This window comes from Dasypus novemcinctus, chromosome 2 (assembly GCF_030445035.2).
Source record: "Dasypus novemcinctus isolate mDasNov1 chromosome 2, mDasNov1.1.hap2, whole genome shotgun sequence".
NCBI classification, from domain to species: domain Eukaryota; kingdom Metazoa; phylum Chordata; class Mammalia; order Cingulata; family Dasypodidae; genus Dasypus; species Dasypus novemcinctus.
In genome coordinates this window covers 59,755,506-59,767,520 of record NC_080674.1, presented here as the reverse complement: position 1 = coordinate 59,767,520, position 12,015 = coordinate 59,755,506, and the positions used below count along the sequence as shown (strand labels likewise).

General features: G+C 38.4%; 1 protein-coding gene across 9 annotated transcripts in view; it reads left to right on the top strand.

Moving 5' to 3' along the window:
- The window catches only part of PDE4D (phosphodiesterase 4D), a 1,544,760-nt gene that overhangs the window by 1,295,371 nt on the left and 237,374 nt on the right, over positions 1 to 12,015 (top strand). For all 9 annotated transcript variants that reach the window (XM_071208178.1, XM_071208182.1, XM_058309211.2 and 6 more), the window contains one exon: positions 7,285 to 7,476. In XM_071208178.1, coding sequence (XP_071064279.1) covers positions 7,285 to 7,476 — 192 coding nt within the window. The remainder of the gene's footprint in view (positions 1 to 7,284; positions 7,477 to 12,015) is intronic.

Here is a 12,015-nt window from a genome sequence, read left to right as displayed (position 1 = left end):
TTGCCCTATGTTACGAGGGTGTGTCACGAACAAGTCAGAAACAAATGTAGTAAGTATATATCCAGAGATCACCTGATATTTTGACTCATAAATAAACATACACCCTTCACTTTGTGGCAGGTTTTTGTTTATAAAAACCATCTGTGAAAACACAGTAAATTGTTTCTGCTCCTAAATGTCAATCCTACTGGCCACATATATGCATTAGTGCTAGCTAACACACATAGTATCACTTAACTGCATAACATATTTGTTATATATATAAATAGCTAAATGTCATGCCTTTTCAAAGTGTCCTATTTAAATTTGTTATGCAGCTTTTTGATTGATTGGAAAAGGTTGCCATCTGTGCATAGCACACTGAAATACTGTTTTCTACAGTCTCTCCATGAATAGTCAATATTAAAATGGGGAACCTTGAGAAGCAGTTTTTTTCCTTTACTCTAGAGTTGACCTGTGGGGAGATTTTGAATGGGGAAATAACACTTGGCATTAATTAGAAAATGGGTTCCCTCATTTCCTGGTATTGCTAGCCATGGGTAAAATATTTAATATTGCAAAGAGAAAAAACTGTATTTTTAAGTAAATTTCCAGCTCCAATTCCTCTTCCATTAAGCGAGAGGGCAAACCTTCGCCCTCTGCCTGAGCGACAGAGCACCAAAGTGGACTCCACTGCCTGGTCAACAGCACAGGTGACAGCACGCCCAGGAGGGCCAGGCTAGGGAGGTACACGGCACTGTAATTGTGTCCCTCTTCCCAAGATATGCCCTGGCTGGAGACCCAAGGTCTGAAGGGCTGCTTCTGCTCATTATATGAGGCAGGAACCCCACCCAGATTGTTGGGACCTCAGTGCCTTCCGTGTTTCCTGGCAGGAAATTGTCCTTGCTCCTCAATGAGGAATATCTAGAGAAAAATCAACAGTCTCCAGCCTCTCCCCGGATGTTACCCCACTGGAATTATGAAGCAGGGTGGAGATGGAAAAGCAGCTAAAGTCGTAATAGCAATCTGGCTCTGGCATCTGTCCCCTCCTTGGTTGTCAGGACTGACTCAGGTGATTTGGCTGACCAGTTCCCTTCCTCACTCATCTCTCCATTTACTTCTTCCCAAAGCCTAGTGTTCAGGGAAAGAGAATGACCTAGATGGAAGGTTCTCCTTGAAGATATAGAGCAATAAAGAAAAATGGCAATAGCTCCCAAACAGTATCTGCCTGGCAGTATGCTAAAAGCTTCCCAAACATTTTCTCTTTGAATACTTACATATTTTGGCTCTAGAGCTACATATTGTAATTACATAAGTGGAGACATAAAAAGGTAAAGTAACTTGCCCAAGAGCAATGCAACTAGAAAGTGGCAGAACCTTGGTTCTGAAATTGAAATTGAACCTACATTTTCTAACTCCCACGTGAGTGTCTCAAACAGAATATTTTTGGTATCATCCCACCGTGCAACAGGGAGCAATAAGGTATTTATTGTCCACAACCCACTGTCTTAATACACAGCGGCAGAGGCTACTCTCAGATGCTCCTGGCATTAATGGAGGCTCCTAGGCTCCCAACCACACCAGCCTTCAGCAGCTTGCTGCATTTGTCCCAGGGTCTTTCTGTGACAGCTCTTCATAGATGGCATGATAAAGGGGCCCCCCAGCAGCTGCTCTACTGGGGTCCTCAGTGTGTGTCACCTCCTTTGGGCCCTGTACTGGAAGTCAGTGGTGAGTGTAAGGTCTAGAGGGCTATGCTAGATGGGGTGAGGTATTTATCCAGGACAAGAGCAGTATCACATCTCAGGGGAAAGCTCCCATCATGACCAAGAAGAGGAGTAAAATCTTTAAACCAGAGAAGCAGGGTCCAGCGTCATGTAGAAAGCATGGGAAGAGAACCTAAGCAGATTATTACAAGGCTTCAGTAGGCACAAAGTGTGGGAACAGTCGAGGAAGCAGAATGGAAGGTGGAAGTCCAGTAGTTCCTCTGGCTCGCAACAGTGTGGAGAGCAGAGGAGAAGTTTTGTTGGTTGATTGGTTGGTTGGTTGGTTGTTTGGTTGTTTGGTCTGTTTCCTGATTGTTTTATTTTTTCAGGGGGGGTGCTGATGCCATTGAAAGCAACCAGCCTATGGACTGACTAGTCCTGAGTAGTGCTGGACACAGACTGCCTTCAGCAGTTCTGACTGCCACAGGGCATTGCAGGCCATTACTCTCACCCACTCCCTTGTTGGGGCAGTCACAGCTGCATCATTGCCTCTCTGTGAGTGCCTTCCAGGCAAAAGCTCTTTTGAGGAACTTGTGCATCCTTGGACTGCACAACATGTGGAACAATAGAGCATCCATTTGCTAAGTTCCACGTAGTTCCATTTGATCAGATCTATCGTAGAGCCATCAACCCTCCCTTACTTCCAAAAGAACTCCAAAACTCTACAAAGAAACCCAACAAATGGATTACAGCAAGAATCTTTTACTCCTCATCATTTTTCTGTTTTATAAGTAATACTGTGACATGGACTATTCATAAAGTTACGTTTAAAAAGTAAGAAACTTATTTACTACTACTGAATAAGCACTGCCCCTTAATTTGTCCCAAATCTAAACTCTCCCAAGGTGAAGCTCCCTAGTTCGAATATTTGAAGAAAGTGAAGTGCAAGTCTTTTTTTAAAAATTTCCCTTTGGCTTTTTTTTTTTTCTTTTTACTTTGTTGCTTTCTTTCTAATTGGAAAAATAATACAATCAATCCTCATTATATACAGATTCTATATTTATGAATTCACCTAATACCTAAAATCGGTTTGTATCCCCAAAGTCAATACTTGCCGCGCTTCATGGTCATTTGTGAACATGCGGGATGGTGAAAAAGTTTAGTCATCCATGTGCACATTCTCAGCTGATGAAGGCAGATGCTCTACCTTCTTGTTTCAGCTCTCATACTCTAAATGAGCATCCTTTCTGCAGTGTATTCAGTGCCATGTTTTTCTGCTTTCTCAAAAGTGATTTTGCTGTTTAAAATGGCCCCCAGGCATAGTGGTGACGTATTGTCTGGTGTTCACAAGAAGACTGTGATATGCTTTACCGAGGAAATATGTGTGTTAGATGAGCTTCATTCATCCATGAGTTATAATTCTGTTGGCTATGAATTCAGTGTTAATGAATCAACTATATATTTATATGTTTAATAAGGTGCCTTTAAATAGAAGCACATATAAAACAAGGTTACACATTGATCAGTTGATGAAAATTTTGTGACTATAAACTCACAGGAAACAAACCCTGTATTTCTGCTAGGAACAACGTTTCAATGTCAACTAATTTGGTGTTCATGGCAATTTTATAGAACATAACTACAGCAAATAATGAAAATGGAATATATGTTTCAAGTAATATGAATGCACACAACTAAATAGTTAATAGTCTTTCCTAGTTCCCCTCTCCTGAGATATCGATGTTAGAAGTTGGTGTCTTTTCACGTATTTCTTTATAATAAGCTTCTACTGACACTCTTGATGTAGCTTTCCAGAAGTACTCCCACCACTATACCTATTAGGTCAAATCATATAAAATTGCCATTTTTATAGGTCCCCATTATTCTTTTTTTTTTTGTCTTTATTTTTTTAATGTCAAATTTAAAAAGTATGAGGTCCCCATATATCTCCCACCCCCCTCACTCCACTCCTCACCCCATAACAACAACCTCCTCAATCATCATGAGACATTCATTGCATTTGGTGAATACATCTCTGAGCACCACTGCACCTCATGGTCAATGGTCCACATCATAGCCCACACTCTCCCACAGTCCACCCAGTGGGCCATGGGAGGACATACAATGTCCGGTAATTGTCCCTGCAGCACCACCCAGGACAACTCCAAGTCCTGAAAATGCCCCCACATCACATCTCTTCCTCCCACTCCCTACCCCCAGCAGCCACCATGGCCACTTTCTCCACATCAATGCCACATTTTCTTCAATTACTAATCACAATAGTTCATGAAGAGAATATCAGTAAGGCCACTCCAATCCATACTCTATTCCTCCATCCTGTGGACCTTAGAATGAGCATCCTTGTGCTCCACTCCACTTCTATATGAAGAGGGAGCTTAGATTCCACATGGATGCTGGATGCAATTCTTCTGCTCCAAAAAGAGTTGGGAGGTTATCAGAGGGGTTGCCCTTATGCACACCTGAGCAGAGTCCCAGAGACAGATAAAGTAGATACAACCCCAGGTATTGGTTCTTCTGAGGGCTACCAAGACCCACAGTTTCTATAGTCATGGCAGATGGAGTTCAGTGCCATCTCAGTTGGCCCTACTTTGGAGTTTGTGTTTCTGTGTGATGGAGCTGGACTCAGATGTGATCTTTGTCCACAAGTCTCTCCTGTTACTTTTACCGGAACTGTAGTTGTTGCTGGGGTTTAATTGTATACCTAGGGGACCTGAATCTCTAGACTGACCATGTGATAGCCAGGCCCTGAGCCTCAACAGACTTGCAACTCCTACCCTGTGGTTTATTGGACTTACCCCGTTCAGCTAACATGGAGGTGAAGAAGGTCAACCACCACACCAGGGAGCCAAGAGTGCCATTATTCTTTAATACCAGCCTTCAAATGAGCCAGACACTAAATTTCCTGTTTACACATATGCTTTGCTCATTGCTGCTTGGGTTTGCTTTGACTGCTTCACAAAGCATCTAGGCACCTTCTCCTCCCACCCCAACTCTACTCTGCCTGGACATTTCTTGCCTGTCCTTAATTGACACAAGTCCTTTTCTTATGTCTTAAACCTCCTAAACTCCCTTGCATTGTCTCAGTCTATTTCTGATTGTCGTAGAATAGAGCATAATATTTTATTTTCTTATACTATTTAATGGAGCTATGTCATATGTTTTGTTCTTTTTCTCTAATTGCTTCAAGTTAGGTTGCCTTATTTAGACTTCACTGCCTCATAGGAGGGTGGAATATTGAATATCTCTGAATTTATTCAAGTGCTTGTATAAGGACATAAGAGAAATTATAAAAGTTCATTAAGTCTTTCCTAATAAAAGTCTCTTTTTAAAATTTTTTAAAAAATTTATTACTTTTTTTTTAATCAGGGGAGTTACATATTTACAGAAAGATAGTTTCCACATAGCTGTCCAAATTTTTAATATTTTGTCTTAGCATAGGGCCTTTGCTATAACTGTGTTAAAACTGATGGTAGAATATTATTATAAGTGTGCTATTAACTATAGTTGATATTTTACATTAGGATTCTAAAGTCTCATTTTTTGTATAGCCCTTTACCAATACTGACATTTTCTAATGTCGTGACCTAATGATTCTCAGTAATAATACTTCTCCTTGATGAACTTTGATTATAGGAACATTTGATTAATGAACACCAACCATGAAAACTACCTCAGACCTTGGATCCAGTGCTCAACACAAATTGTATTCTGAGAAAACTTGTGTTGCCAAAATTTAGAGTGATGACCCAGGCTCCCTCAGATTACCTTATCCTGACCTAACAGGCACTAAGTGCTCTGTTGTGGAAATTCAGTTGAATCTCCTCAAGCCTTTTTTTTTTTTTTTTAAGTAGGAGTAAGAGTCTAATGAAACTATTCGTTTTTAGGTTTTCATTTCAATCTGTCTATAAAACTAATAATAACATTTCTTAGTTTAATATGATTTTATCAATATTTGGTAATCATTTCCTACAGATTATCAGGTTTTATTTTGGGAGTAACTTTTGGGGGTAATATTTGAGTCTTTAAGAAATATAGATAATCCTTATTTAAGAAAATGATCTCCATCTAGTGGACACGTTATTTTATTACAACCTACAAAGAAAAATATCAAAACCAGAAAATCCCCAAATTGGGATTTTCTTCTGGCATATTAATAAATGTTTTGGTTTTAATATGGAATACTATTTTGAAAAACATTAAATGTTTTAAGATATTTAAATGTCTTAGTTCCAAAACTTATAGTGGAGTGGCTTTATAGGTAAGACATGCTTAAGTTAAGTAAATTAAATTTTATAATAATAATAATAATAATAAAATACAAACTACTGAATTTCTTCTCTATTGAACTGAGAAAAACTCAACCAGAAATCACACTTCTAAATCTTCTATGTTTCTGCTCATACGTAATAAGGAGAAGATATTTACTTTTTTTTTTTTTTAACTAACAGTAAGAACATCTTGATATTGAAAGGAATCAGCATAAACCCTTTTTATTTTAAAGAATTGAGGTATCAGGACAGCCTTTTAGGTGAAGACAAAGTCCTTAAGGATGAGTAACAATTAGATAGGGAAAAAGAGGGAGGGCGCAGGAGGCAGGGAACAATTAGGGAAGATGTTGAGGTTGCAATAACCTGTGACAAAGAGGTGGGTCAGTATGTGTGTCAAGTGGAACGCCTGATAGAAGAGGGTTACATGTGGAGCTCGGGAAGATGGTCCTATGTGATTGAGAGCAGAATGCAAAGAGGTCTAGCTAAGGACTTTGAACTTTATTCCGAGGGCAATAGTAAGCTACTAAAGGGTTCTAAGCTGAGGAATGACATATTCATATCTGCATTTTATGAAGATTCACTCTTAGAAGAGAGTGGAAATGGATTAGATTCTGGAGACTAAAGGCTATTAGAGTGCTCTAGGTGAGAGTTGATGGAATCCCAAATTTTACATATTCAAAGTAGGGATGGAGGCAAGTGGAAAGAACAGAAATTAGTGGCTGGATAGGTGTAGGGGAGAGGGAAAGAAGCCCAGGTTTTGATGGAGGATGGGGTGGGGGAAGATATTAGGCACATGAGGGGCACTTGTTGACTGAACTTGAATTATTATTTGTTCTTTTCTGGGAAGGGAATTATGAGCACAAGAGAACAGCTTACACAATATTCTTTACAGAATGTTTCTTTTTTAATTGACATTGATTTTAGAGAGACTTACAGCTTATGTCTGGTCAGTTAACAATAGCATCCCGAAGTTTAGGAAGATAAGCCCATGAAGTCACTATGGTTTTCATGGACTTTAATTAATAACACGATTATAAAAATGTGCTATCATCAATTGTAACAAATGTTCCACACCAATGCAAGGTGTTGACTGTGGGATGGTATATGGGAATACTGTATTTAATGCATGATTCTTCTGTAAGCGCACAACTTACCTAATAAAAAATTCAAAATAAATTTAAAAAATATTATCAGGTGTTTAAGAGTATAAGTCAGTAGAAGTTCCCACTGCAGTTCCTAACCTGAAGCCTTTTTCTTTGCTAAAATATCAACATACAAGTCACAATAATGCAGTTCCTTCTCCTTCTTTACAGTTTTGATGTGGACAATGGCACATCTGCGGGACGGAGTCCCTTGGATCCCATGACAAGCCCAGGATCTGGGCTGATTCTCCAAGCAAACTTTGTCCATAGTCAACGTCGGGAGTCCTTCTTATATCGATCCGACAGCGATTATGACCTCTCTCCAAAGTCTATGTCCCGCAACTCCTCCATCGCCAGTGATATGTAAGTATAAGAATGGTCAAAGAGAAGAGGGAGCATCTATGGAAAATCAAGTGTATTTATTTCTAAAGTTGATGATGTAATGAGATCAGTCATTTTTGTTTGTCTATACAACTCTCCTCTAATATACAGAGTGCAATTTTACAAGCTAAAAATTAATGGTAGATATTAATTAACCTGATTGTACTGTCATCCTTGATAAGAAACATTTCTTTCCCCAGAAAATATATTGTCTGGAAAAATTGAAAAATATCTAATGCCAACTTATACATGTCAAACATTAGCTTATATTCATGTATGACCTGACTTTTAACTATCCAGACATATGGCTACTTTCTAATATATCAAAAAGCTTTAAACTCAATTTGAAAATCCTGTGCTAATAGAGTATATAGCATGTTGAATATATCTCCGTTGATGTACCACACAGATGTTAACACTGGTTTGCCAGATCATTAGAGAAATCGTTGTGGGGTTTTGTCCAAATTAAACCATTTGTTGCCAGAGACAAGCACAGAGAACATTAGACAGGTTTGAATACCATTTAAGACATGGGACAGCTTGGAAAACAATAGAAACTGATAGCAGTTTTGCAGATCACATACCACTGTTCATTTTCTTGGCACTTTCCATTCTCGTGTTTATTGTAGTGTTCATTATCCTTCTAGGTTCAGGAGTTTTAATTATTAGCTCATGTTCACTTAGCACCTGCACTGACATTTGTGATAATTCTCTATAAGCATAGAGTTGGTCCCCCACTTTCCTCCTCTGCATATACATGTATTCACTAACAAATTTTTTATGGTTTTTTTTTTCATTACACCATCTTAAAAACTTTTAAAAGGATAGCAAATCAACTTCTTATAGAAATTAAGCCTTATGGGGCCTCTGGGAGTCTAGTGTTATTCTAGATATCCTAACGATCATCAAGTTATCCCAAGAGATTTAAAGTTCTAGAAATAAAGTTTCCCTCTACTTATTTTTATAAACTGTGGTTCTTGGTTGCCATCTTATTAACAGTTGCAAAATTATAATAGTGTTTATGTCCTATTCTCCCAGAGGAAGAGTGACTGAACTATAATCCTCTTAAATCAAAATTTAATTATTAAATTCCTACTGTGTAGCTGTCTCTGTTCACATCACATCAGGAGATATAAGAGAAGTATAAGATAAGGTTCTTGGTCTCAAATATCCAATGGTCTTATGGAGTGACAGGCCTTAGATAAAAAAAATTAATGGAAAAGTTAATATGTCAGCATTGAATTGTGTCCTTGTGAACTACAGATAAAAGCATCTCACCAACAACCTGTAATCATGTACAGGTCTATACCATCTTTCAAAAAATATTCAATCCACCATTTTATTTCTTCAGCCTTTTTGGCCATGAAACTCCAATAAGTTATATCTACTCCCCCAACACCCATCCCAGTGCTCTACATTTGTTCTCTCTGTTTCCTTTCCAGTCTTTTTTGCCTTCATATCCTGAAATCTAACTTCCATTCACATCAACCTCTGAAAGTTCATTTAATCCCAGTAATATTTATCACTCACCCATAAGTAGAAAGGCATGCTGCCAGTTATTGCAAGGTACAGCCAACACCTAGCTTTCCTTGTTGTTGTATTCTCTCTACCCTCCTTTTCACCAACCTCTCCTTCACCACCTCTTCTTATCACCCCTTAATTTGATACATCTTCCTAAAACATAGCCCCTGGCCCTCTGCACTCTCTACTTTGAAGAATTCTTTAGTGTTGTGGGTTCAATAATCAGATGATTTATTACTCCGTGTCTCTGGCCCTGCAATCTCAGTAGACTCCAGATTTCAATTACCTAATTGCCTTCTGGAAATCTGCACTTTCTTGTTCAGCTATGACCTTAATGTTCTTACTGCTGTTATTTTTATCCCACTTTCTCAGGTTTGAAAATTCCAAACACTTATTTACTTATTCACACATAATGAAAACACTTATTGAACAACTAAGGAATACTCAGAGTTCACAATCTGATGTTAGGGGAGGTCTGGCATTTTAGATCATTATAATAAAATGTGGTGAGTGCAATCTTTGAGGTATTTACAAATCACTGAAAAAGTATGGAGAGAAGAGTAAGAATTTACCAACCAGGAAAAAGCTATAGGAAATGCTAGGCTCAGGGAATGACATTGCAAAATGTGAGGCATGGAAAATCACGGCACAATTAAGGAATGACAATCCACTTTGTGTAACTAGGGAAATGTGGCAATAGAAAAATGAGATTCAAACACAGTCTATGTTGACCTGTGAGTCACAGAAGTTTTTAACTCAGGTTTGGCTGATCATATTCTTGTTTTTATCATACTCTGATGACTCTATTTTGAATAATTACATAGGAAAGTGACTACGGAAAGGTGGCTCATGTAGAAATTCATAGAAATAAAGCTGATGAAGGTCTGTACCAAGTATTGAGTCAAAGACAAGAGGCTTACTGAATGTTCTGTGTGTGTGTATTTGGGGCTGACCAGTGGGCAAGGAGAATCAGATAACACTGGAGTTTTGTCCCAAATGAGGAACTAAACGATGATGTTGACATGAGGAACACATAATGGAGAAATGGACAGCATAAGTGCAAGCAACAGGTAATGAATTTGGCTTTTATACACTGAGGATAGAATTCTAAGAGAAAGAAAGCAACAGTTAAGAAATAAGGACAGGGAGCAGAAATAACAATCTAGGGGACCAGGAGAAATTAAAATTACCTTCTGTAATTACTAAGTTTTTGGATGACAAGTGAGTGAAGAGTCTTAGCAAAGCAGTTGGATTAGAAGCCCAGTGGTTGGGAATTGAATTTGGAGTGGAGAGGTCAGAAAGTACGGGCACCTTTTTAAAAGGTCAATAAGAAAAGAGAGAAGGAAAAGTTAATGTTGCTTGAAAGAGACTCAATTTCAAGGGAACTTTTTTTTTTTTCAATTCAGGAAACTCGAGCTGAGGAAAAGCTCCAGAAGAGAGAAAGAGACTACAAATTCAACAAAAAGGGGTTAAATATGGAGCTCTTGTTGACAAAAAAAAAAAGATCATGAGCTCAAGTAAAGGCACTTTTCTTGGGAAGTAAGAGAGATAAGTCCTGTATTTTTGTGGTAGAAAAGAAGAAGATAGAGGGTTAAAATGTTAAGGGAATTTATGCCTAATGATCTCTACTCTTTAATTCAAATAGAAGGTATAGCCATCAAAAACTAAAGGAGAAAGGCGTAAGTACAGAAAAGAAGAGAGAAAAAGGCTTAAAAGAGCCACTATGCAGATCAAAAAAGAGAATAGAATAGAGGTGAGGAGAAGCCTGCTGAACATCCCAGCAGATACAAATAGTGTTGAAAGGATGAATAACCAGATAGTAAGTCATTTAGACCAAGTTCATCAAAGATGAGCAACTTTGGTCTAAACAGAGGCCAAGGAAATATTCAGGGTGAATAAATGGACTCTATTTTATGTAGTTATGTATTCTATTTTGTTGTAAATCAATTTTTGGTACACGTGTATAAATTGTTTCTTTCATACCCCCTACTCAAATTAATAAAAATTAAGTATACACATATATTTTATGAAAAGTCTATATTTCATATTTAAATAGTTCTTTTGTATCCAAAGCAAACTCACAAAGATTACGTCATTTTTGCTATTTATAAGAGGCTGTTTATCTGACACATAAGAATGACAAATTTAATCAGACTGTGATGCCATCCCATATAGTACTGAAAAAGAATGTCTCAACATGTTCAGCTTTCCCATTCTCCTGGATATTTACATGGTGCAATAAGGTTTTCCTTTGACCCAGGAAAACATTCTTTCCACCAGTGAAAGAAAGGTTCTGTGGGAAGAAATGTGAACAGAATAAAGTACTGTTTCAGTATTCAGTCTGATGCTGCACATACCTTCTACACATGAAGGAATTGCCTTATCCTCATTTGACTTCTCAGGTGGCCGTGTGTAAATCTCCATTTTCTTATCTTCCCTAGTTCGCAATAATTCTGTGACAATTGTCCCATGTCTGTAATTCAACTGTGCTTTATAGAGAGTGACATTATAGAATAGTTTAATCACTTTTAATGGTTTTATATTTATTATTCTAGTTAAGTTTTCCTACTGAGACAAGCCCTTAGAAATTTCAAAAATAAACTGTACCAGTGAAAGTTTTGTGGTCCCCTATTTGAATGAAATATTTTGTGAATGTTTAAATGTTCTTTATTTAAGTATTTAATTTGTTGAGAAAATGAGAAGTGAAACTATCTCCTCCTGACAGAGAAGATGTCACCAATCTTCTCATAAAGAGACACTAGTGGGGGAAACGGACTTGGCCCAGCGGTTAGGGCGTCCACATGGGAGGTCTGTGGTTCAAACCCCGGGCCTCCTTGACCCATGTGGAGCTGGTCCATGTGCAGCGCTGATGCGCGCAAGGAGTGCCGTGCCACACAGGGGTGTCCCCCGCGTAGGGGAGCCCCACGCGCAAGGAGTGCGCCCCATAAGGAGAGCCGCCCAGCACAGAAGAAAGTGCAGCCTGCCCAGGAAAGGCACCGC